This window comes from Lepidochelys kempii, chromosome 21 (genome assembly GCF_965140285.1).
Source record: "Lepidochelys kempii isolate rLepKem1 chromosome 21, rLepKem1.hap1, whole genome shotgun sequence".
In the NCBI taxonomy this organism is placed as follows: domain Eukaryota; kingdom Metazoa; phylum Chordata; order Testudines; family Cheloniidae; genus Lepidochelys; species Lepidochelys kempii.
In genome coordinates, this window is record NC_136400.1 from 18224600 (window position 1) to 18251940 (window position 27341).

The following is a 27341-nucleotide window of genomic DNA, read 5'->3' on the forward strand; positions in this document are numbered from 1 at the left end:
TACAGGCCTTACAAATCAAGGTGATGGCTGCCTCTCAGGACTAAAGATTCTTCTGCAAAGTCTTTCAGCAGCAGTCTGTTGCAATTATAGTCATTTAAAACAAAATGAACAAATGGGACACTTACCAAAAACAGAACCAGGGATCAAAAATGGAATACAAAGTACAGTGCAAGCCCAGAGAGGAGGAGTGCAACCAGTGTGAGGGAGGAGAGTGCAACAGAGAGGCGCTTTCTGCACTAGTATCCAGACTACAGGTAGTGCAAAAAATAAGAAAACAAACCCCCTCAAATTATCAGAACTGAGAGGAAATGCCATTAAAACATGATGAAGAAAAATTGTATATAATCTGGGGGAGGGGGGAGGGAGAGATGAGCAAGCCTCACACTACACAATGGAGAATAATGACAAATAAACAGCTTACCCAGAGCAGACATATTGTGTGCCTGACACTACATTTTGCAAGTCTAGTGTAGTTTGTGATTCCAGTACAAAGTTTTGCTTTGTATTGGCTCTAATGTCTGTGTTTTAGAAAGCTAATTCTTTAGGGCCAGGGACCATATCTTTCTTCAAGTTTCATACAATCATAGACATGTTATACTGGAGGGGACTTTGAGGAGTGACCAAGTCTAGCCTCATGCACTGTGGCAAGACCAAGTAAACCTAGATCATCCCTGACAGGTGTTTTTACAACCTGTTTTTTAAAACCTCCGATTATGAGGATTCCACAACTTCCCTTTGAAGCCTATTCCAGAGCTTAACCACCCTTTTAGTTAGAAAGTGTTTCCTAATATCTAATCTAACTCTTCCTTGCTGCAGATTAAGCCCGTTACTTCTTGTCCTACCTTCAGCAGACATGGAGAACAGTTAGCCACCATCCTCTTTATAACAGCCTTTACATGTATTTGAAGGCTATCAGGTTCTCCCTCAGTCTTCTTTTCTCAAGACTGACCATATCCATTTTAAAAAATCTTTCCTCATAAGTCAGGTTTTATAAAGATTTTATCATATTTGTTGCTATCCTCTGGACTCTCTCCAATTTGTCCCTATCTTCCTGAAGTATGGTGTCCAAAATTGGATACAGTACTCCAGCTGGGACCTCAGCAGTGCCAAGTAGAGTGGGACAATTACTTCCTGTGTCTTACATACAACACTACTGTTAATACACCACAGAATGCTTTTTGCAGCTGCATCACACTGTTGACTGATATTCAATTTTTGACCCACTATTACCTCCAGAACCTTTTCAGCAGTACCACCACCAGGCCAATTATTCCCCATTTTGTAGTGTGCAGTTGATTTGTCTTTCCTAAGTGAAGTACTTTGCACTTGTCTTGTTGAATTCAGACCTATTCTCCAATTTGTCAAGATCATTTTGAATTCTAATCCTATCCTCCAAAGTGCTCGCAGCCTCTGCCAGCTTTGGTGTCATCTGCAAATTTTATAACCATACTTTCCACTCCATTATCCATGGTTTCAGAGTAACAGCCGTGTTAGTCTGTATTCGCAAAAAGAAAAGGAGTACTTGTGGCACCTTAGAGACTAACCAATTTATTAGAGCATAAGCTTTCGTGATCTACAGCTCACTTCATCAGATGCATATCGTGGAAACTGCAGCAGACTTTATATATACACAGAGAATATGAAACACATTAATGAAAATATTGAATAGTACCAAATCCTGGACTCACCCCTGCGGTACCCCATTAGATGCTCCCTCCCAGTTTGACAGTGAATCATCATAACTACTCTTTGAATATGGTCTTTCAACCAGTTGTGCACCCAACTTAGGGAAATGTGGTCTAGATAAAATTACAATAGCTTGCTTATGAGAATCTCATTTCAGACTGTGTCAAAAGCTTTTACTAAAATCAAGATATATCACTTCTACTGCTTCCCACCTATCCACGAAGCCAATAACCTTGTCAAATAAGGAAATTAGGTTGGTCTGGCATAATTTGTTCTTGACAAATCCATGCTGGCTATTCCTTATAATCCTATTATCCTCCAGGTGCTTACAGATTGATTAATAATTTGCTCCAGTATCTTTCCAGGTATCTTCAGTGTAACCTGGCCTTATAAAACCTGAGTGGAGAGCAATGCCAATAAGGTACAATATCCTCATGACCAGAAGTTCCTTCAGCAAATACTAGCGTGTCTCATTTCTCTCTAGAACTGTGGCCTTGTCTACATAGGCAAGTTCCATCAGTTTAGCTTAAATCATTTTTAAAACCGATTTCATTAAACTGGTGCACTTATTTCAGTTTAAGAATAGCTTATTTGGGTTTACCTAGAAGTTCTTAGTCAGCGTAAACTAAACTAAAGAAAGCCACTCCAGTAAGAGAATTCATATTAATGTTTGTACTAGTTTAACTAAATCAGTTTAAATTTACATCTTAGGCCAAGTCTACACTATCACTTACTTTGGTATAACTTATGTCACTCAGGGTGTGAATATAGGGGTACCATACATCCATATTTTCCCAGACATGTCCGACTTTTTGGTTCTTAAATTGCCCTCTGGGAGGAATTTTTAAATATCTAAAAATGTCTGGGATTTTGCCATGATTATTTTTCCCCAAAGAAGAGTTGATCATTCAAGAAAGAGAGTGAATGTTGATCATTTGAGAAAGAATGTTGATCACTCCAGAGAGTGCCTGTTTTTTCCCCCTAGCTCCCAGTGCTTGTGCTGCGAAACAGGTGTTTCGCGCAGCTGGGAGGGAGGGGGAACGCCGTGCGCTCAGGGGAGGAGGTGGAGCTGGGGCAGGGATTTGGGGAAGGGGTCCAATGGGGCAAGGAGGAGGCGGAGACTTTGGGGAAGGGATTGGAATGGGGCGGGGAAGGGGTGGAGTTGGGGCAGGGCCAGGGCCAGGGCCAGGGGTGCATGAGCAAATATGCCTCCGGCCATGGAGTGTCCTTTTTTTGAATGTTCAAATAGGATAACCCTAGTGAATAAGCCACCCCTGAGTGATGTAAGTTACACTGACTTAAGCACTGGTATGGACAGTGCTATGTCGAAAGGGCTACTGCTGCTTGTCCAGTTATCACAGAGCATCTTCACTGCAGAAACACTGCAGCTGTGCCCATATAGTGCTTCCAGAGTAGACTAGCCCTTTCTTCTGTATGCAGCCCTTAGACTATCAGAAGCAGGCTCCTAATCTTTCCTGGGTTTGGGTGAGTCTATGCCTGTCATATTGACAGTTTGTCTCTCTCACCTCCAATATAAGATATTTCCTCACCCACCTTGTCTCTCAAATATCAGGAAAAAATCAGCTATCTGGGAAAAAGGGAGCTCCAGGTGGCAGCGAAAGAAAGAAACCCTGCAGGAGGGCTGGGAGTCGCCCGGAGACATGTGGCCTGCACTCCCTGTTCTGGACAGAACCCCAGGGCTGGACAACAAAGGGGTCAGTGTGACCATGATCTGCAGCCGCAAGCGATAGCAACCAGGGCCTCTTGTAGGGAATTAATTAATACTGCATCAAACACTGGGAATGGGGGGGGCTCTGATTTTTATAACCCAAGTAGCCTGTACTCTGTGGGCCGCAGAGCCCCCCCTACAACAGACTACCTGTGCGCCCCAGTCTCCCTCTCCCTGTAAGAAAGGGGCCTTGATGGGGGGCCGTGAGCACCAGGCACCCCTTGGCCTGCGGGTGGGAGCGCCTGGCACAAGGGGCCCCCCCACGGGGCGTGGGAGCCCCTGGGGCACGCTCGCTCCCCCAGGCGGAGGGGCGGGGGCCTCGCCACGGCGCCCGGCCGGCCGGACTCTTTTCTCTCCCGGCTCGGCGGAGGTGCACGGCCCGCTCTGGCGGCGCTCGGCGACCAGCGTCTGTTGGTGGATTGTTCGGAGGCGGCTGGCTGAGGAGCTGCGGCGCCCGAGCCCGGCCATGGCCGAGTTCCTGCCGCCGCCCGAGTGCCCCGTGTTCGAGCCCAGCTGGGAGGAGTTCGCGGACCCCTTCGCCTTCATCCACAAGATCCGACCCATCGCCGAGCAGACCGGCATCTGCAAGGTGCGGCCGCCGCCGGTGAGTGCCCAGGGCCCGGCGCCGCCCGCATGGCGCCGCGAGCGGAGCGGCCCTTTGTGCGCGGCCCGCGGGGGAGCGGCGCCGAGCCGGGAGCCCCCGTCGGGCACGGAGCCCGGCCCGCTGGCCCCAGCGCAGGGCTCCGGCCGGCGGAGAGGCTCGGCCGGACCCTGGGGTGCGGGGCCGCCGCCCGCCCGCCGAGCAGCCCGCGCTGCCCACGCGCGGCGGAGACGTGGCCTCCCGTGGCAGCAGCGCGCGGGCAGCCCGCGGGGCTGTGCCCGGAGCGCGGCCGTGAGGCGAGCCCCGCCGGGCGGGCTGTCCTGCGGCCCGGGCGGGCTGTCCTGCGGCCCGGACAGCCCCGGTGCCCCCCGCCCGGCACGGTGAAGGCGACGCGAAGGCCTTTGTTTCCATACCTGCCGGGAGAGCGGAGCTCGCCCCAGGGCCGGCGGGCGGGCTCGGCTCCGCTCCCCCCCGGCGAGGAGCCGGGCTCGGACCGGGGCGAGTCGAGCCGCTGCGTCGAGCCTTAAGCTGCCACCGCGGCCAGATCCTGGCGATGGAACCGCTGCCGTGCGTGGACCTGGAGCCGCCGCTCTGTAGAGACCCAAGCCGGGCAGCTGGCTGGGTGTTGCCCTCCATGTTGGCATTGTCGAGGGCTCGGGCTCTGGCTTCCTCTCTCTGCCTTTCTCTGAGTCCAGAGTGACATTTCTGCGGCCCTCCTAGAGGTTTGGTTTAGTTTAGTTTTTAATCGAGTTACCCATTGTCTTATCTTGAACAACATGTAACTAACTTGTCAGCATAGACTTTTGAATGGTATCTTTTTTCTTTTTGAATCATAGGCAGACATGACCACCATTTTAGAATCCAATACATAGTGGGAAAAGTAGTAAGTCTTGATCACTCTATACGTGTAAACTGACACTTTAACATGCCGCAAAATGAGCCTGTAATTTCCTTTCTTTAATTGAATAGTTAACACTTCTCAAATTTTATTGGCTGGAGTTAGTATAAAAAAGCTTGAAGTGTAGTTCTAATCCTTGTTTTTATGTAAAACAGTGAACTAGAATTACTTTGGTGAGAGGGGTCTTGTTGAATAAAGATTTAGCTTGATAAAAGTGGGTGTACATTGTCTTTATTTTGAGGAAAGTGTTCTTATCCTAAAGGATAGGGTGGTATAGGTATCTTGAAATAGCTAATGTGACAACAACAAGAAGAGTAGCTGCTACTCTCTTTATTTAAGTGATCAAAAGAGTTAAGTCTCCTCCAATAAGAGGTGAGGATAAAGACACATTTTTGTGGGCTTCATTTCAGAAATAATTTCTCTGCACTCTGAGTATCAAGAGTTTTATATATGAACTTTTTGATCATACACTTGGCATTCTTAAACATAGTGAACTGAAATAAAATGAAGTAACTTGCTGTATTTTACACACTGAGACTATAAATGTTCATAATCAGATTGAGTAAAATAAGCTGCATCATACAGTAAGATCTACAGATAATACTGTCTTTTGGAAGAGGACCCACAACATTGCAATTGCATGTATGCACACACACACACACTTCTTAACTCAGTAATTAGTGAAAAAGGGCAAAAATGTGTATTACCTGTGTACTGTGAAGCTAAGTGCCGACTTCATAATTGAGGTTATAAAACCGTTTTTATTATCCCCCCCCAATTTGTGTAGAATAATTCTCTCTGGATGGGATATGATCAGCTATGGTTTTCAGCAACTGATCAAAACTGACGTTTTATATACCCTTTTTGAAGAACCACTTTTCAAAACTAATGTATATGCTGTTTGCTTGCTAGTTTACTATTAATTTTGTTCTATATGGTTTCTTAAGAGCTATGCTCCTTAACGGGGAAGTCAGAAATGGATGGGACCTCTACAGGCTAAAATAATTTAATGCACCTTTGTCCCCTTGCCAAAGAAAGATATGTTTTCAATTATCTAACCCGTCCCTCCTACCCTCACCCCCCCCCCCCCAAAAAACCTCACCAAAATGGCAAAATCCAACTGATACTGGTTATATGAATGACTATATATTTCACTGGCTTTTTGATGGGAATTCTTTGGGGGGGATCAGCAAACATGTGGACAAGGGTGATCCAGTGCAGCCATAGAGTACTGGGATTTTCAGAAAGCCTTTGACAAGGTCCCTCACCGAAGGCTCTTAGGCAATCTAAGCAGCTGTTGGATAAGAGGAAAGGTCCTCTCATGGATCAGTGACCAGTTAAAAGACAAGAAACAAAGGGTAGGAGTAAATGATCAGTTTTCAGAATGGAGAGAGGTAAAAAAAAGGTATCTCCCAGGAATCTGTATGTGGCTAGTGTTCAACATATTCATAAATGATCTGGAAAAAAGGGTGAACAGTGAGGTAGCAAAATTTGCAGATGATACAAAATTACTCAAGATAGTTCAGTTGTAAGCAAACTGAAGTGTTACAAAGGGATCTCCAAAACCGGGCAACAAAATGGCAGGTGACAGTCAGTGTTGGTAAGTGGAATGTAGTGCATATTGGAAAATATTATCCCAACTATACATACAAAATGATGGGGTGTAAATTAGCTGTTACCACTCAAGAAAGAGATTTTGGACTAATTGTGGATAGTTCTCTGAAAACATCTGCTCAATCTGCAGTGGCGTTCCAAAAAGCGAACGTTAGGAACCACTCGGAAAAGGATAGATAAGACAGTAAATATCATAATGACTCTATATAAATCCATAAAGCCCATATCTTGAATACTGTGTGCAGTTCTGGTTGCCCTATACCCTATCTCAAAAAAGATATATTAGAAATGGAAAAAGTACAGAGCAGGGCAACAAAATGATTAGAGATATGGAACAGCTTCCATATGAAGAGAGATTTAAAAAGACCTGGAATATTCAGCTTGGAAAAGAGACCACTGAGGGGGAGGAATATGATAGAGGCCTATAAAATCATGAATGGTGTGGAAAAAGTGAATAATGAAGTGTTGTTTACCCCTTCACATAACACAAGAATTAGGGGTTGCCTGATGAAATTAATAGGCTGCAGGTTTAAACCAACCAAAATGAAGTACTTCTTCACACAACACATGGTCAACCTGTGGAACTCATTGTCAGGGGATGTTGTGCAGACCAAAAGTATAACTTGGTTCAAAAAAGAATTAGACAAGTTCATGGCTATTAGCCAAGATGGTCAGGGATGCAACCCTGTGCTTCCCCTAATCCTCTGACTGCCAGATCCTGGGACTGATCACTTGATGATTGTCCTGTTCTGTTCATTCCCTTTGAAGCATTTGGTACTGGTCACTGTCGGAAGACAGGACACTGGGCTAGATGGACCGTTGGTATGTATATTCTTATGTTTTTAATGTACATATTTAGAGCCAGGTTGAGAACGGGGGGGAGGGATAGCTCAATGGTTTGAGCTTTGGCCTGCTAAACCCAGGGTTGTGAGTTCAATCCTTGAGGGGGCCATTTAGGGATCTGGGGCAAGAATTGGGGATTGATCCTGCTTTGAGCAGGGGGTTGGACTAGATGACCTCCTGAGGTTCCTTCCAACCCTGATATCCTATGAACAGTGGGAGGTCCTGGTGTAGAACACTTCATGTATAAATGGAAGCTGTGCCCTCATGAAAATCTGGCCCCCATAGCTGTTGTTTATCCTAGATACTTGAGCCAGTCAGAGTACCAGTAGTACAGTGTGTCCACATTATTTTAAGGCTTGCTTAAATTCCTATAAAGTCTCTGTTCAATGCTATTTCTAGTCCTTTTTCTCAAAATGGAGTCTGGATGAATGCTTATTCCCGGTTCTTCCTGAGAAAGTGCTGAAGCATTTGAAAAGCTTTGTGTTCCTGGTCTACAGTAGTGTCAGTATGATCCTGCTGATCTCAGAAGTAATAGGATGAGGAAGAATTTTTTTCCTTAAAACCAGGATATTTGTTAGCCTTTGTTGGTTCTTATGGTGTAACATGGAAACCTTTATTTGAGGTGAAATAAATCCCAAGAATGTACACAGTGCAGCAAAGGTTGAAATCTAAAAATATCCAGGTGAATGAGCCTCTCTGAGCCTTACCTACATTCTTTACAGGATCTGCCTCCCAGCTCACTCTGAGGCAAACAGACATTACTGCCTGCCAGTGTCCAGATGAGCATGGAATTCATAAGGCAGTCACTAGTCTTGCATTCACTATCACTTGTGTTGCACTTGTGGATAATCATCAGTGGATGGAAGAAGGCTTTTGGGTATGAGTCACAGCCAAAGACTGGTGGAACCTAGTTGTAGTCGTGATCTGGAATGACCAGAATTGGCGGCATAACTTCAGGATCAGAAAGGAGACATTTCTTTACCACTTTGGTAGATTAACTCTCACGTTTCAGTGCCATATCACAAGGATGAGAGCTCCCTATGCTATGGAAAAGAATGGTAATGGCAGTGGAAGCTCTCCATTTGTGATAGTTACTGGTCTTCTGGTGCACCAGTTTGGTGTTGATAAATCCCTGGCAGGTACTGTTGTGGTGAAAGCTTTGCAGGGGATGTGATCAAGATGGCCAGTGTGTCAGAAATCATTGAGGGATTAAGCAGCTGAGAGCATGGGCAGCAGGTATAATAGGCCAGGGGAGGCACTGCCACTGCTACCAGACCCCTGGTTGCGGCCTTTTGGGGGGGGGTTGTTTTGTTATGCCCCATGCAGGTTCCGGGGCGGCTGAGGCAGCGGTATGTGCTATTCAGCTTTCTGGGTTCATCAATAATCTCCCTGGACACCAGAGAGAATACTGATGAACCCAGGAAGCTGAATAGCAAATACCACCTACTCAGCTGCCCTGGAACCTGCATCGGGTATATGAAACACTTATTTGGACGAAGTATGAGGCTTTTCCCCACAGAGGCTTGGAGTCTGGGGAGGTGAGGCACGGCTGCGGCTGGCCCGGGGCTCCTTGGGACTCCTTGAGGGGAGGAGGAGATGGGACTCATGGCTCTGGCTGTGGCGGAGGGCCGAGTTCTCTGGGCTCCAGCTGTGCGGGGAGGTTGATTGAGAACCATTTTATCTCAAGAGTATATTTTATACTGCCTCCCCAAGAAGTTGAGTCCACCAACAGGAAGGGGTACTACCTTATGGCAATGCCAGAATTCCCCAAAACTCTGGGTTTTCTAAAGTGGTCAAAGGGAATTCCCTTCTCTTCTCCTCCTCCTCCCCCGCCCATTTCCACCAGCATTGACATTAAATTTAAAACTGGAATGAACCTTCTGGGTCATGAAATCCAGGCCCCTGTTCTCACAGGCAAGCCTGTTAAGTGATTGTGTTTTGTTTCATTTGTAATTCAGGGTGCCCCTGCAATACCTACATTTGCCATTTTTGACCTACATTGACTAATTTTAGCAGTTATTATGTTTTCCTGCTGCTTTTTATGTAACATGGAAAAGCAAAGGTGAAGTTTTCTGTGAATACTGGTGTGCTGAGGAAGCTGTACTGGCATCAAACTATGCACAGGCAGCACAGCTTGTGATTGGTGCACTGCATAAAGTAGAAATGTGTTGTTGATATATTCTCAAACTAAGAGTGGGAAAATTGGATACAGAACAGTGGATTTAATATGAACTAGTATTATGTTTATATGCTGTGAAGTGGTGAGATTTCTTTTTTATGCATTTAAAGTAGGGCTGGGCAAACTTTTTGGCCTGAGGGCCACATCGGGATTGCGAAACGGCACGGAGGGCCGGGTAGGGAAGGCTGTGCCCCCCAAACAACCTGGCTCCCTTCCCCTGACTGCCCCCCCTCAGAACTCCTGACCCATCCCACCCCCCCTGCTCCTTGTCCCCTGACCGCCTCCTCCAGGGACCCCCCGCCCCTAACCGCCCCCCCAGGAGCCCACCCTCTATCCAACCCCCCCTGACTGCCCCGACCCCTATCCACTGCCCTGACCCCTAACAGAGCCCCTGGAACCCCCGATCCATCCAGCCCCCACCCACTCCTTGTCCCCTGACTGCCCCATCCAACCCCTCCCGCTCCCTGCCTCCTGTGACCTCCTGCCCCTTTCTCAACTAACTCCCACCCCCTTACCATGCCGCTCAGAGTGGCAGAACAGGCTTATTGGAAAGCTTGGGAGGTGGGCGGGCGCAAGCCATAGAATATCAGGGTTGGAAGGGACCTCAGGAGGTCATCTAGTCCAACCCCCTGCTCAAAAGCAGGACCCATACCCAATTAAATCATCCCAGCCAGGGCTTTGTCAAGCCTGACCTTAAAAACTCCTAAGGAAGGAGATTCCACCACCTCCCTAGGCAACGCATTCCAGTGTTTCACCACCCTCCTAGTGAAAAAGTTTTTCCTAATATCCAACCTAAACCTCCCCCACTGCAACTTGAGACCATTACTCCTTGTCCTGTCCTCTTCTACTGAGAATAGTCTAGAACCATCCTCTCTGGAACCACCTCTCAGGTAGTTGAAAGCAGCTATCAAATCCCCCCTCATTCTTCTCTTCTGCAGACTAAACAATCCCAGTTCCCTCAGCCTCTCCTCATAAGTCATGTGTTCCAGACCCCTAATCATTTTTGTTGCCCTTCGCTGGACTCTCTCCAATTTATCCACATCCTTCTTGTAGTGTGGGGCCCAAAACTGGACACAGTACTCTAGATGAGGCCTCACTAATGTCGAATAGAGGGGGACGATCACGTCCCTTGATCTGCTCGCTATGCCCCTACTTATACATCCCAAAATGCCATTGGCCTTCTTGGCAACAAGGGCACACTGCTGGCTCATATCCAGCTTCTCGTCCACTGTCACCCCTAGGTCCTTTTCCGCAGAACTGCTGCCTAGCCATTCGGTCCCTAGTCTGTAGCTGTGCCTTGGGTTCTTCCGTCCTAAGTGCAGGACCCTGCACTTATCCTTATTGAACCTCATCAGATTTCTTTTGGCCCAATCCTTCAATTTGTCTAAGTCCCTCTGTATCCTAACCCTGCCCTCCAGCGTATCTACCACTCCTCCCAGTTTAGTATCATCCGCAAATTTGCTGAGAGTGTAATCCACACCATCCTCCAGATCATTTATGAAGATATTGAACAAAACCGGCCCCAGGACCGACCCCTGGGGTACTCCACTTGACACCGGCTGCCAACTAGACACGGAGCCATTGAGCACTACCCGTTGAGCCCGACAATCTAGCCAACTTTCTACCCACCTTATAGTGCATTCATCCAGCCCATGCTTCCTTAACTTGCTGACAAGAATACTGTGGGAGACCGTGTCAAAAGCTTTGCTAAAGTCAAGATACAATACATCCACTGCTTTCCCTTCATCCACAGAACCAGTAATCTCATCATAGAAGGCGATTAGATTGGTCAGGCATGACCTTCCCTTGGTGAATCCATGCTGACTGTTCCTGATCACTTTCCTCTCCTCTAAGTGCTTCAGGAGCCATGCGTGGTGGCATGACTGTGGGGGAGCGGGGACACTGGGGGAGGGGCTGGGTGCTGGTTAGCCTCCCCGACCAGGAGCTCAGGGGCCTGGCAGGACAGTCCCGCGGGCCATAGTTTGCCCACCTCTGGTTTAGAGTATGCTTTATTTATTATGCTTTTTATTTACATGATGAATACATTTAAGGAGTAGGTTATTGTAAAATTTGGCATTCATGTGGTTGGGTTATAATCTGGATAACACCATGGATTTGTTGGTAAGGACACTTTATGGTGTATTGATGTTTAAGAACAGTATCATTGCAGTATAGATTGACTATCTATAGTGATGCAATGCTTTACAAAATATGAGGTCTAAGAAGAGGAAAAGTAGAGAGAGGTTATTCATGGAGGTGCACTGGTACACAAACAAGGATTCAATCTTGGTTGGAGGAGTATAAAATAAGGGTCATGGCAGGATAAGAATCTTAAATTCATGAAAAGGAAGGACTGATTCCAGTAGAAGAACAAGGAAATGATGCAAAAATTTGAGGTGCAGAGGGAAGACCAAGAGGTAACATTATACTCTAACTATCTTACAGTTCAGCTCTGACATTAAGAAAGTAACATGTACAAGAGGAAGGGAGTATGTCTGGAAGATCTTAAAGAGCAGCTACTATTTTTAAATCAGCAAGTCCAGATAACGTGTATCCAATAATTTTAAAAGAACTGGCTAAGGAGCTCACTGGACCATTAATGTTGATTTTTAATAAGACTTGGAGCACTAGGGAAGTTCCAGTAGACTGGAAGAAAGCTAATGTTGGCCAATATTTAGAAAGGGTAAATGGTATTACCCAGTTATTTATAGGCCTGTCTGTTTGACATCAGTCCTGGGCAAGATAATGGACCAGCTGTTACGGGACTCAATTATAAAGAATTAAAGGAGGGTAATGTAATTAATTGCAATCAGAATTGGTTTATGGAAAATGTATCCTGTCAAACTAACTTGACATCTTTTTGTGATGAGATTACAAATTTGGTTGATAAAGTTAATAGTGTTGACGTAAACATACTTATAAACTTTTGTAAGGCATTTGACCTGGTACCACATGACGTTTTGATTTAAAAAACAAATAACTTAGAACAATATAAAATTAACCTGGCACACACAAAATGGAATAAAAACTGGCTAACTGTTTGGTCTCAGTATGTAACAATAAATGGGAAATCATCAAGTGTGTATGTTTCTGGTGGGGTCCTTCAGGGATCGTTTCTTGGCTCTGTGCTATTTAACATTTTTATCAGTGACCTGGAAGAAAACATAAAATCATCACTGATAAAATTACAGAGGACACAAACATTGGGGGAATGGTAAATAATGAAGAGGACAGCTCACTGATTCAGAGTGACCTAGATCGCTTGGTAAACTGGGCACAAGCAAACAATATGTGTTTTAATGTGTTTAAATGTAAATGAATCCATCTGGGAACAAAGAATGGAGGCCATATTTACAGGATGGGGGAAGTCTGTCCTGAGAAGCACTGACTCCGAAAAAGATGTGGGGGTTGTGGTGGATAATCAACTGAATATGTGTGTGACACTGTGGCCAAAAAAGCCAATGCAGTCCCAGGCTGCATAAATCGGGAAATCTGGAATAGGAATAAAGAGGTTATTTTACCTCTGTATTTGGCACTGCTGCTGGAATACTGTGTCCTTTTCTGGTGCTCACAATTGAAGGATGTTGATAAATTGGAGATGGTTCAAAGAAGAGCCACAAGAATGATTAAAGGCTTAGAAAAGCATTTTAAACTTGAAAGTTTATTGACCAAACACAAGAAAGAACAAAAAATCAAAACAAGCATTGATATTGAAACGGAAACTGAGGAATTATGCAATAACATTCAAAACCTATTTAAGTCTCTCTCTCTTTTTGGAGGGAAAATATCCGTCTCTTATTTTCACCAATAACCTTTCTTTGATGAAAAGGACAGGTTTAATTTTACTCTATCCTGATGTATGAAGGGTATTTATTCACTTCTACTTTTTTCCCCCCAGACAGACACAAGGGGATGAAAGATGGGCTAGAAAAGGTGGGGCAAATACGGCTTTTGTTGATGATTTTTGGAACACTGGACGGTTGTTCAGTTACAAATGGATGCTTTTTGACTGGCAGGTTGACCATAACATCTGTTGCTTGGACCCTGGTTTGCATTCTGGTCAGGGACATCATCTGGTTGGATCCTTTTCTCCTTAGATGGGGGCAGGTTTGTGGATATCTCATCTTGCTGTGCTGATGCAGTGCTGTTAATTTCAGGATTTCATGAAAAGCCTAGAGAGAGAGGGTAGGAGGAAAGAAATAGTGGGACAGAAAGTAGCAGAAAAGCAGGGAGGGAGGCAGGACAGGTTCGTACAATCATAGAATATCAGGGTTGGAAGGGACCTCAGGAGGACATCTAGTCCAACCCCCTGCTCAAAGCAGGACCAATCCCCCCCTAAATCATCCCAGCCAGGGCTTTGTCAAGCCCGACCTTAAAAACATCTAAGGAAGGAGATTCCACCACCTCCCTAGGTAACTCATTCCAGTGTTTCACCACCCTCCTAGTGAAAAAGTTTCTCCTAATATCCAACCTAAACGTCCCCCACTGCAACATGAGACCACTACTCCTTGTTCTGTCATCTGCTACCACTGAGAACAGTCTAGATCCATCCTCTTTGGAACCCCCTTTCAGGTAGTTAAAGGCAGCTATCAAATCCCCCCTCAGGCTTCTCTTCCGCAGACTAAACAATCCCAGTTCCCTCAGCCTCTCCTCATAAGTCATGTGTTCCAGTCTCCTAATAATTTTTGTTGCCCTCCACTGAACGTTTTCCAATTTTTCCACATCCTTCTTGTAGTGTGGGGCCCAAACCTGGATACAATACTCCTGATGAGGCCTCACCAATGTTGAATAGAGGGGAATGATCATGTCCCTCGATCTGCTGGCAGTGCCCCTACTTATACATCCCAAAATGCCATTGGCCTTCTTGGCAACAAGGGCAAACTGTTGACTCATATCCAGCTTCTCGTCCACTGTAACTCCTAGGTCCTTTTCTGCAGAACTGCTGCTGAGCCATTCGGTCCCTCGTCTGTAGCGGTGCATGGGATTCTTCCGTCCTAAGTGCAGGACTCTGCACTTGTCCTTGCTGAACTTCATCAGATTTCTTTTGGCCCAATCCTCCAATTTGTCTAGGGCCCTTGTTAACCCGTCCCCACCCTCCAGCATATCTACCTCTCCTCCCAGTTTAGTGTCATCTGCAAACTTGCTGAGGGTGCAATCCACACCATCCTCCAGATCATTAATGAAGATATTGAACAAAACCGGCCCGAGGGCAGACCCTTGGGGCACTCCACTCAATACCAACTGCCAACTAGACATGGAGCCATTGATCACTACTCGTTGAGACCGACAATCTAGCGAGCTTTCTATCCACCTTATCGTCCATTCATCCAGCCCATACTTCTTTAACTTACTGGCAAGAATACTGTGGGAGACAGTGTCAAAAGCTTTGCTAAAGTCAAGGAACAACACGTCCACTGCTTTTCCCTCATCCACAGAACCAGTTATCTCGTCATAGAAGGCAATTAGATTAGTCAGGCATGACTTGCCCTTGGTGATTCCATGCTGACTGTTTCCTCTCCTTAAGTGCTTCAGAACTGATTCCTTGAGGACCTGCTCCATGATTTTTCCAGGGACTGAGGTGAGGCTGACTGGCCTGTAGTTCCTAGGATCCTCCTCCTTCCCTTTTTTACATGTCTTTGTGGTCCTGGCAGTTAGTGATCCCCACTGATGAGCTGAGGACTGGATGTCGTGATATGACTTTCAGGACTCACAGGTGAAAGATAAAATTCCTTAAACAAGAGCAAGGCCTGATGGCCTTCCTCTAGGGAAAAAATCCTTTGGTCTGCTCTGTTCCCTCTGGCTTGGGGTTGATGAGATGAGAGCAGGTGAGATTTTTCAATCTCTTTTTAAGAATTCAAAAAGTGGAAAAAGTGAGTGGTACAGTTTATCCCCTCATTAGTTTGTCCACAAATTAGGTCTAATAGCTGCCACACCAGATTGTCTATTAATTTCTGGACCCACATCTTCTTGTTTATTTATTCGAATCTGAACATAATCCTTGAATATATCATGCCTTTTTTGTTTGGACTAATTTAGACTCTGTCTGGTTTTCTTGCACTTGTTCATAACATTCTTTACTGGAAATAACTTGGCCTATTTTCTGTGGTTAGCAGGCAAAAAGTTATGTTGTTACACCTTTGAACTTTTACATAGTTTTTACAGTTGAGCTCATAAATAGGGTAAATTTCTAGGCACAGTAATCACAACAGACACTATCCTGGAAACTGACTGAAAAAGAATTTGGGTTTGTGGTGAAAACCAATTAAATATGAGTTGCCGGAGGGATGCTGTGGTTGAAGGAGCTAATGCCATACTTGGAAGGTATAAACAGAGGAGTGGGGGACTTTACCTCTGTATACAGCATGGGTGAGACCAATATTGGAGTACAGTGTGCAGTTCTGGTGTCCACATTTAAAAAGAATACTGCAAAAGTGGAGAGGGTACAGCAAAGAGCCTCCAAATGATTCTAAGTTTGGAAAACATATTTTACAGTGAGAGACTTCAGGAACTTAATCTGTTTAGCTAATCAAAAAGAAAACTTAGAGAGGACTTCATATATATATAATCATAAGCAGCTTCTTGGGGACAAAATACATTAATGGCCATAGTGGCTCAGACCAATCGTCTATCTAGCCCAATATCCTGTCTTCTGACAGTGGTCAATGCCAGATATTTCAAAGGGAATGAACAGAACATGGCAATTATTGAATGATCCATCTCCTTGTTGTCCAGTCCCAGCATCTGTCCGGAGAGGCTTAGGAACACAGAGACCATGGGGTTGCATTCCTGACAATCTTGGCTAATAGCCATTCATGGACCTCTCCTCCATGAACTTAGTTAATTGTTTTTGGAACCCAGTTATAGTTTTATACTAAAGGGCCCTTTAGCCTAGTGGAAAAAGATGTAACAAGAACCAATGGCTGGAAGCTGAAGCCAGACAAATACAAATGAGGAATAAGGTGTATATTTCTAACAGTGAGGGTGATTAACCATTGGAACAAACTACCAAAAGATGTGGTGCATTCTTTTGAGATCTTTATGCTGAGATTGAATTGCTTCTTAAATTATATGCTCTAGTTCAAGCCTAAATTATTAGGTTTGATGCAGGAATTACTAGGTGAAATTCTCTGGTCTGTGTCATACAGGAGAGCAGACTAGATGATTCTAGTTATGAGATGGTCCCCATTCACTTTAAAACCAGTGAATCTGTCAGCCACTGTCTACGCTTAGCTAAACACTTCATGCTGAAAGGGAATAGTAGCCTGCGAGGGTAAGAGTTGTGGGTGGGTGGGGAGGAATGGGATGCTGGGATTTGAGAATCACAGAGAAACTGAACTGAGAGTGTTAAGAATGGGTTGGGTAGTAGCCACTTGTACTGCACATACAGGGGAGAGAAAAGTGGTTGAGGGGAAGAGGTGGACTGTTGTGTCCTCCTGTGAGTCTCTATCTGCCTTTTACAAATATTAATGGCAACATACATCAGTACTTGGGAAAACACTTCCCCCAAGCGTCACACATGCAGAGTGAGTTTCCACCAGTACGTTTTACAGTTAAAAAGATGCAAATTTCAGTTCCTCCTTAAGGTGCCTATGTCACGACCTCTGGAATCTTCTGCTGAGTGGTATCCATTGGGCCCTTTATCCCCTGCCCCTTGCAGAGGATTCTGAGGGTATAAAGTGGAGAGTGTAGTCAGTCGGAACTGCCAAAGGTACATCAAGCTCATATCACACACAGCTTTTCTTATGTTTCTCTACTTCTCTTCTGCCCTTTCAAGGCTATTTTTGTTTTTAAGTTAGAAAAACTGACTGAGAAACTAGCTTTTTCTTTAAAAAGAAAAGGTGCTCACCCAGGATGGCAGTACTTCTGAAGTGAAGTCAAATAAATCTGGCAATGTGTGGGTCCAGCTTCTGGATCCGAGAAATTTGCTCAGTGCAGTTGTTCTCTACCCAGTTTAAACAGTGTCCAGGAGGCCCCCCTTCACCCCCTAGTCTCATCTGACTGGCTCAGCCAGATGCTGAGGATCTGGCACTGTCACCCAAAACTGCTGGCATATGCAGCCTCAAGTCCCTGGATCTGTTGGGGTTGAAGGGAAATCAAGGCTGATGCTGAGGATCCAGCACTGCTGACCCAGGTGAATCACATGGAGAGTGGCTCTGTGCTCGGCAAAAGTAACATAGAGGTTTCTGGTGCCAAAGACCAGTTTCAGTTGACATTATGACTAGTATATGCAGTACCATGGACATAAGAATGGCCATACTGGGTTAGATCAAAGGTCCATCTAGCCCAGTATCCTGTCTTCCAACAGTGGCCAATGCCATGTGCCCCAGAGGGAATGAACAGATCATCAAGTGATCCATTCCAAGTTGCTCATTCCCAGCTTCTGGCAAACAGATGGAACAGGGTGCAGAGTAGGGTATCATGATAGTGTCTGGTCCAAGCTGATGCTATCGGTACTCGGAGCTAGTGAATTTACTCATTCAGTGGCCCATCACCCAGCTGTCCCAGACCTAATCTCAGTTCAATGACCCATTAACCAGTGATCCTGGACCTTGTTTCTCAGTGCAGTGGATGAATCCTACATTGGTCGTCATCGGCTATTTCTCGATACGGGGGTGATGTCTACTGCGGGGAGAAAGGTCATTCAGAGACTTAAGATGGCTCAGGAGTCCAATCTGTGCTCTATAGGTTTTTCCACATATAAGACAGGTGGTTGTTTGGAGAGAGCACAACTGCTGGCCAGGATGTTGTACACTTTCCTTCCTCTGCCGTTTCTCAGCCTCTTGAGCAAGACGATTCTCTTCAAAATGAGGTGAAGCTTGATAGGTGATGCGATGCCATTGCACCCTATTGTCAGCCAGCTCTTCCCAATTCGTGGAGTCAGTGCCTCCCTTCTTAAGATATATTTGGGTGTCCTTGTAGCATTTCCTCTGTCCCCTGTGAATTCTCTTACCATGACTAAATTGAGAAAAGAGGTATATAAGTATCACCCATCTGCAGACAGTGGCCAGTCCAGCAAAGTTGATGTTTCATAATTTTTGCCTCAACACTGATGATGTTGGCGCAGAGAGAATACTGGCATTGATGTGACGATCTTCCCATCTGATAGAGAGAATCTTCCTACGGCAGTGTTGGCGGTACCACTACAGATGCTTATTGCTTTGGTATGTCATCCATGTCTCACACCCATAAAGAAGATTAGTCTTAACAGTGGATGTATTGTTTCTTGACTTTAGCAAAGCTTTTGACACGGTCTCCCACAGTATTCTTGTCAGCAAGTTAAAGAAGTATGGGCTGGATGAATGCACTATAAGGTGGGTAGAAAGTTGGCTAGATTGTCGGGCTCAACGGATAGTGATCAATGGCTCCATGTCTAGTTGGCAGCCGGTATCAAGTGGAGTGCCCCAAGGGTCGGTCCTGGGGCCGGTTTTGTTCAATATCTTCATAAATGATCTGGAGGATGGTGTGGATTGCACTCTCAGCAAATTTGCGGATGATACTAAACTGGGAGGAGTGGTAGATACGCTGGAGGGCAGGGATAGGATACAGAGGGACCTAGATAAATTGGAGGATTGGGCCAAAAGAAATCTGATGAGGTTCAATAAGGATAAGTGCAGGGTCCTGCACTTAGGACAGAAGAACCCAATGCACAGCTACAGACTAGGGACCGAATGGCTCAGCATCAGTTCTGCGGAAAAGGACCTAGGGGTGACAGTGGACGAGAAGCTGGATATGAGTCAGCAGTGTGGCCTTGTTGCCAAGAAGGCCAATGGCATTTTGGGATGTATAACTCATAGCGAGCAGATCGAGGGACGTGATCGTCCCCCTCTATTCGACATTGGTGAGGCCTCATCTGGAGTGCTGTGTCCAGTTTTGGGCCCCACACTACAAGAAGGATGTGGATAAATTGGAGAGAGTCCAGCGAAGGGCAACAAAAATGATTAGGGGTCTGGAACACATGACTTATGAGGAGAGGCTGAGGGACCTGGGATTGTTTAGTCTGCAGAAGAGAAGAATGAGGGGGGATTTGATAGCTGCTTTCAACTACCTGAGAGGTGGTTCCAGAGAGGATGGTTCTAGACTATTCTCAGTAGAAGAGGACAGGACAAGGAGTAATGGTCTCAAGTTGCAGTGGGGGAGGTTTAGGTTGGATATTAGGAAAAACTTTTTCACTAGGAGGGTGGTGAAACACTGGAATGCGTTACCTAGGGAGGTGGTAGAATCTCCTTCCTTAGAAGTTTTTAAGGTCAGGCTTGACAAAGCCCTGGCTGGGATGATTTAATTGGGGATTGGTCCTGCTTTGAGCAGGGGGGGTTGGACTGGATGACCTCCTGAGGTCCCTTCCAACCCTGATATTCTATGATTCTAAGAGTAGGGATGATTACTGCATTGAAAATGTTAACAGTAAGGATAACTAACCATCAGAATAGTTGACTGGTGGAAATGGTGGATTCTTGTTCACTTGGCGTCTTAATTTTGACTGATATCTAGTCTTGATTAATGTTCTAGTTAAACCACAACATGGAGTATATACTGTGAAATTATAAGAAATTAATGGTCCATCCTTGGCCTTAAAATTATGAATCTTTTGAGACAAACCAAAATGTTAAATTCAACTGGTCAGGAGAGCTACTTGAAATATTAGTGTGAATGTACAGAGGCACTGGTAAATAACCTTTCTTTTTCAGTTCACAAGAACATCACTTGAATTTCAGATTGAATTTTGCTGATATTATGTATATTTATACTCCAATTTAGTTTATTCAATTGTAGTTGTAATATTGACATGGTCAGGCAAACATCAAAGGTCACCTGAAGATGCAGGTAAGCACCTAGTGGGATTCCAGAAGCATCTAATTTACACTGAAAGTCAATGGGAGTTAGGCACCTAATTTGCTTAGATTTAATTTGGTAAATTCCTTTCTTACCCCAGATTAGTTTGACCATGAACTTGTGAGCAAGACTCACCAGCCAGACGTGTAAAAGAGGATTATCTGAACCACCTCAGAGCAGTGGCCACTCTCTCTGACTCTTCAGAGGAAGGCATGTAGAAAGAACCCAGAATATATCTAGCCAATTGTTCATTGGAAGAAAAAATTCCTTTCTAACCCCTGCTGGTGATTCACTGGTGCCCTGAAGCATGAGATTTGATTATAGTCATTATCTTCATGCAGAGCTGCAAGTGTTATGAGCATGTTGAGGCCAGTGCAGGCAATCCTATTTTCCCCATTGCCTGTGAAGGAGGGGTATGATTAATAGATTCCAAGACCAGATGGGACCATTGTGATCATCTAGTCCAGTGGTGGGCAACCTGCGGGCGGCCCGCATGCGGCCCATCAAGGTAATCTGAGTGCAGGCCACAAAACACTGGGAGCTGCTGAGGGCCATGCTTGCAGACGGTCCTCTTCTCCTCACTCTCCTTATGTGGCTGGGCTCTAGCTGAGGCACGTGCAGCTCCATCTGTCTGTCGCCCCATTGTCAGTGCCCAGGAGTTTGAGGTATATGTGTCTCCAACTGCTGAGAATGGGGCTGCACCCCCATCCCCCTCACTGCATCCCTCCCCAGTCCCGTCCTGTCCTGTCCCCCATACCTACCCATCCCAGCCATGTATCCCTTACAGTGCTTTCCCACCTATCCTTTCTACCTCCCAGAGCCACCGTCCCCATGTCCCTTACCCCCGACAGCCCTGCACCCCATTCACCTCCATATACTGCTGCACTCCCATTATGTCTCTATTTCCCCCTGTGCCTCCCACATCCTCATGCACCTGTAGCCTTCTGCCTTCACCTGTATCCCCATCCACCGCACATACCCACCAACCCCCTCCTCTCTCCTTAACTTCCCCCTCTAACCCCCACACCCTGCTATCATCCTTGGCCTTCCCCCCGCATCTTTTCCTCTCCAGCACACCCTCCTCCCTTCCCAGCTGGGTGATTTAGGCAGCCCCTGGAAAAGTGTATGAAAAAGTGTCTCTGTAGTCAAGTGTGTGCATGCATGCATTGTGTGTGAGACGGTGTCTTTTGTAGGGAGGTGCGTGAATTGTGTGTGTGTGTGTATACCTGTGTGAATAAAATTTGCAGCCTAACTCTTTGACTTTTTTTCCTTTTGCTGGCTTGCACACAAAAAATTGATGACAGTAAAGTGTGTGTTCATTTCATAACAAGTTTTTAAAAAAAGAAGGGAACTCAAAAAGAAATGTATTATTTCTTAAAAAGTGAATGTTGTTGACCAGTAATTGCAAAAGAGTTGATATATCATACATTTTGCCCCACGTTTGTCTAACTACATTATAAACTCTTTGTTGCAGACTCTCTCTCTTTTTATGTGTATGTCTAGCGCCTACCACCCTGGAGCCCTGATCTTAGTTGGGGTGTCTAGGCACTAAACAACAATTGTAATAATAAACAATGTGGAAGTATGTGTTAGTGCATGCTAGATGTGAACATATGAATACATGTGTGTATCTGCAAGTAGGTGAGGGAATCAGTTTCTACAGATTTATTTATATAGGTATCTGGACAGGTGTGAGTTGTGCTCTATGGATTTGTATTTGGGTTTCAGGAGTGGGCCTTTAATGGACCCATAGCAGCTGTGATAATGTGTGGTCCTAATTCCACACATAACTTCAGTGAACAAAAAACATGGAGCTGGTTACAAAAAATGGGAAGAGGGGAAGGAAAGAACCATGAAAACCTTTGTGAAATTTCATTTTTTAAAAATTACCTTTTTGACTATTTTGCTGCCAGCTCTTCTGTCCTGTAACAAATAAAACCTGAACTTAGTATAATACATCTGTCAAAACAATAAATATGCCTGTATGGGCCTTGCAGTGAAAATGAGCACTTGAGAGAGGGTGGGGGAAAGTAAGCAACAGAGGGAGAGGAGATGGAGTGAGGAGGGGATGGGGCCTCAGGGAAGGGACGGGGCAGTGGGTAGGGCAAGGGTGTCCCGTTTTCTGGAATTAAAAAGTTGGCAACCCGATGATCAAGTCACCCCTTAACCTTTCCTTTGTTAATCTAAACAGATTGAGTTCCTTGAGTATATCCTTGTGAGGCATGTTTTCTAATCCTTTAATTGCAGCGGAAGTCGAAAAAGCAAACAGGATGTTAGGAATCATTAAAAAAGGGATAGAGAATAAGACGGAGAATATCTTGTTGCCCTTATATAAATCCATGGTACGCCCACATCTTTAATACTGCATACAAGTGTGGTCTCCTCATCTCAAAAAAGATATACTGGCATTAGAAAAGGTTCAGAGAAGGGCAACTAAAATCATTAGGGGGTTGGAACGGGACCCATATGAGGAGAGATTAAAGAAGCTATGACTTTTTGTCTTGGAAAAGAGGAGACTAAGGGGGGATACGATAGAGGTCTATAAAATCACGAGTGGTGTGGAGAAAATGAATAAGGAAAAGTTGTTTACTTGTAAGAACTAGGGGCCACCAAATGAAATTAATGGGCAGCAGGTTTAAAACAAATAAAAGGAAGTTCTTCTTCACACAGTGCACAGTCAACCTGTGGAACTCTTTGCCTGAGGAGTTTAGAGTAACAGCCGTGTTAGTCTGTATTCGTGCTTATGCTCAAATAAATTGGTTAGTCTCTAAGGTGCCACAAGTGCTCCTTTTCTTTTTGCCTGAGGAGGTTGTGGCTAGGACTATAACAGGGTTTAAAAGAGAACTGGATAAATTCATGGAGGTTAACTCCATAAATGGCTATTACTCAGGATGGGTAAGGAATGGTGTCCCTAGTCTCTGTTTGTCAGCGGGTGGAGATGGATGGCAGGAGAGAGATCACTTGATCATTACCTGTTCAATTCACTCCCTCTGGGGCACCTGGCATTGGCCACCGTCAGTAGACAGGATACTGGGCTGGATGGACCTTTGGTCTGACCCAGTGTGACCATTCTTATGTTTATGTTTAGTCATTTTCATGGCTAAACATAAACCCTCTTCATTTTATAAGAACATAACATAAGCTTTGTGAGATCTTTTTGAAGTGCTTCACAGTCTGCTTTGGTCTTAACTATCTTGAGCAGTTTAGTATCATCTGCAGACTTTGCCACCTCACTGTTTACCCCTTTCTCCAGATCATTTATGAATAAGTTGAATAGGATTGGTCCTAGGACTGTCCCTTGGGGAACACCACTAGTTACCCCTCTCTATTCTGAAAGTTTACCATTTATTCCTACCCTTTGTTCCCTGTCTCTTAACCAGTTCTTAATCCATGAAAGGATCTTCCCTCTTATCCCATGATAACTTAAATTAAGTAAGAGCCTTTGGTGAGAGACCTTGTCAAAGGCTTTCTGGAAATCTAAGTACACTATGTCCACTGGATCCCCCTTGTCCACATTTTGTCCACATGTTTGTTGACCCCCTCAAATAACTCAATTAGGTTAGTAAGACGTGATCTCCCTTTACAGAAACCATGTTGACTTTCTCAGGTTTCTCAGGGAATCTCCCTAACATCCTCAGCCATGAAGACTGAAGCAAAGAATTCATTTAGTTTCTCTGCGATGACTTTATCATCTTTAAGTGCTCCTTTTGTATGTCGATCGTCCAGGAGCCCCACTGGTTGTTTAGCAGTCTTCCTGCTTCTGTTGTACTTAAAAAACATTTTATTACCTTTTGTGTTTTTGGCTAGGTGTTCTTCAAACTCCTTTTTGGCTTTTCTTATTACATTTTTACATTTAATTTGGCAGTGTTTATGCTCCTTTCTATTTACCTATTTATCAGCATCCTTGCATTATGGACAGTTTATCTTTCTTTAATTCTTAATTAATTGAGTCCAGTATTAGACACTTCATTATCTTATCTGGGATAGATGTCAGACTGGCGGGCCTGTAATTACCCATTTACGCTTTTTATATATTGCCACAACATTAGCTTTCTTCCAGTCTTCTGGAACTCCCCCAGTGTTCTAAGACTTATTGAAAATCAGTGTTAACGGTCCAGTGGGCTGCTCCTCAGCCAGCTGTTTTGAAACAAGTACATGCAAGTTATCTTGTCTGACTTCAATAGCTGCTGTTTAACATTCTCCCAAAATACTAATGGAATGGAAAGACTGTTGTCATCATATTATATGACATTATCTGTTTTTCCCTAAATACAGAACAGAAATATTTATTGAATGTTTGTGTCTTCTGCATTATTATTGATAATTCTACCATTTGTATTTAGTAGTGGACCAATATCATTGTTAGAATTCTGTTTGTTCCTAATATACTTATATTCCTCCTTATTGTCTGTAACTGTGCTGGGTATAGATTTCTTGTTTTGTCCCTTTGTTTCCCATATCAATTTTCTACAATTCCTGGCTTCTTCTTTATATTCAGAAGTATCAACTTCCCCTTTGTTATGTATTAATTTTTAGAGCTGCCTTAATTTCCCCTCTAAACCATGTCAGTTTTTTAACCAGTGTGGCCTTCTTCCTTGATTGTGGCTTGAGCAGGGGAATTCAGAGATTGACAGAGTCCAAGGCCAGAAGGGACCACCATCATAACCATCCAGCCCAGGCCCTGCGCACACAGGTCATAGACCTTCTCTCATAAGCTGAATTGAGATACTGTTCTAAAATATATGCTTTCTTATATTAAAACTCCAACTGATGGTCAGTCCACCACCTCACATGGTAAGCTGTTCCAGTGTTTAATGACCCTTCAGTGCTAGGAAATTGCACCTTATTTCAAGGTAGAATTTGTCTATCTTCAGCTTCCCCCTAATATCAGATGTCTTTCTCCTTGTGTGTTAAGTACCTGTACAAAAGTGATCAAATCTCCTCTCAGCCTTCTCTTTGAAAAGCTGAATAAGTTGAGCTCCTTAAATCTCATATTGTAAAGCTTGTTTTTCGGCTCCTGGATCATTCTTGTGGTCCTCCTTTGACCTCTTTTCAGTATTTCCACATCCTTCTTGAAGCATGGACATAGGAACTGGACTCTGTATTTTGGTGGTGGGCTTGCTAATGCAGCATATGGATCTAAGATCACCTCTCTATTTCTACTTGATAGTCCCCGTTTTATAAATCCAAGGATTGCATTGGCTCGTTTTGTCACGCCATTGCACTGTTGTCATGTTGAGGCGCTTATCTACAATGAACCTTTAAATCCTTCTCTGAATCACTGCTTTCCAAGATAATCTATGATCCTGTAAAGTATGGCTTGTATGCTTAGTTCCCCAAAGTATTACCTTGTTTTTGGCTGTATTAAAATGCATTTTGTTGGATTGTGACCGTTTAACCAGGTGAATTCAGATCACTCTGTAACAGTAACCTGTTCTCATTATTTGCTACCTCACCAATCATTGTCTTATGCACATTTTACAAAGATTTATATAATTTAGATTGGTGATAAAAATATTTAATAGTGTTGGACTAAGAACCAATCCTTGGGGGACTCTGCTAAAAATAGCCCCCATTCATTGATATCTCCCCATTAACAACTACATTATGAGATCAGTCAATGAGTCAGTTTTTAATCCATATAATGTGTGCCCTATAATTCCATATATTGCAATTTTTAAAATCACATCATGTGGAACTAGGTCAAATGCCTTTGAGAAATCAAAGTGTACTGTAACAACACAACTGCCTGTATCAATCAGACCTTTAATCCTCTCTAAAACACAAAAAACCCAGATTGTTTGACAAAACTGGCCTCCCATGAAACCATGTTGATTGGCATTAATTATATATTTAGCCACCTGGAAATGTGTGGCACCACTCCCAATAACTGGTGCCTTGCAAGAAGCAAAAGACGACTAATCGGGTGCTCGCCTACGGTGAGGCCAGCAGAGTGTAAGGACTTGAATGGAGTTTGACCGCGCCAAGCTACTCAAGCTCTGTATTACTCAGAGCAGTATCGTTGACTTGGGTCCCATTGAAAGGTCAATTGTGTCCAGTACCACTGGACTCCCTTCCGAGTGAGAGCCGTGGAGAGATACTAGAGCTACCTTCCCCACTGGAAACATTTGAGGTGGCTAGGGAGCTGATAGCCCTCATGGCACCATACAGACCATATGGGACCGTCCTTCTTGGGCTTTTCCCTTTTCTCCAAGCAGACAGACTCTCAAGTCACTTGGGCTCCATACCCTGGCTCCTCAGAGGAAACCCTTAAAACACAACCCCTACCTCACTTCTATCAATCTCAACCTTGGCAAGATTATAGCAGGAAGTGTGGCAGGAATTATAGGATAAGGTGTCCTCCTCCTCCTTCATCCACCCAAGGACCTGGGCTTGTGAAGCAGCCATCTGGGCTGAAGCAGAACTTTTGAGAGTGTGCCTGAGGACAGTGCACCAGTTCAAGTACTGGATCTATCACCCCAGTGTTTTTAAGACCATTTATCCCATTTGTATTGTGCATGGGCCGAGATTATTGTGCCTGGGCCAAGATTACTTCAGACTGCTGGGTGCTATACATGATATGACTGGGATACTCCCTACTGTTTAGTTGTCTCCTTCCTTACCACTTCAGGGACCCTTCTCATGAGCAACTTCTGATCCAAGAGCTGTAGACACTCCTAAAAGTGGGAGCAGTAGAGGAGGTCCCTCAAGTGCTAAGGGGCAAGGGTTTCTACTCCCTCTACTTCCTGACCGTGAAAGCCAAACAGTCTCAGTGCCATCATGGACCTGCAAAACCTCAACAGATTCATCAAGAAGCTGAGGTTCCACATGGTCTCCTTTATCTCCTCCCTGGATCCGGGGGACTGGTATGCTGCCCTTGATTTGAAGGATGGATATTTTTATATCAGGACACAGAAGATTCCTATTGTTTGTAGTTAGCCATATCCACTACCAGTTTACG

The 27341-nt window shown here is 44.6% G+C and overlaps 2 protein-coding genes across 4 annotated transcripts in view; both read left to right on the forward strand.

Annotated features, from left to right (window-relative positions):
- Window positions 1-3593: 3593 nt before the first annotated feature.
- KDM5B (lysine demethylase 5B) overlaps window positions 3594-27341 on the forward strand; it is a 179507-nt gene continuing 155759 nt past the window's right edge. For all 3 annotated transcript variants that reach the window (XM_073319608.2, XM_073319607.2, XM_073319609.2), the window contains exon 1: window positions 3594-4019. In XM_073319608.2, coding sequence (XP_073175709.2) covers window positions 3609-4019 — 411 coding nt within the window. In that variant the 5' untranslated portion in view covers window positions 3594-3608. The remainder of the gene's footprint in view (window positions 4020-27341) is intronic.
- On the forward strand, window positions 4031-6965 carry LOC140901202 (uncharacterized). The gene has a single exon (XM_073319616.2). It carries the CDS (start codon window positions 4049-4051, stop codon window positions 4541-4543), a length of 495 nt encoding a protein of 164 aa, XP_073175717.1. The 5' UTR covers window positions 4031-4048; the 3' UTR covers window positions 4544-6965.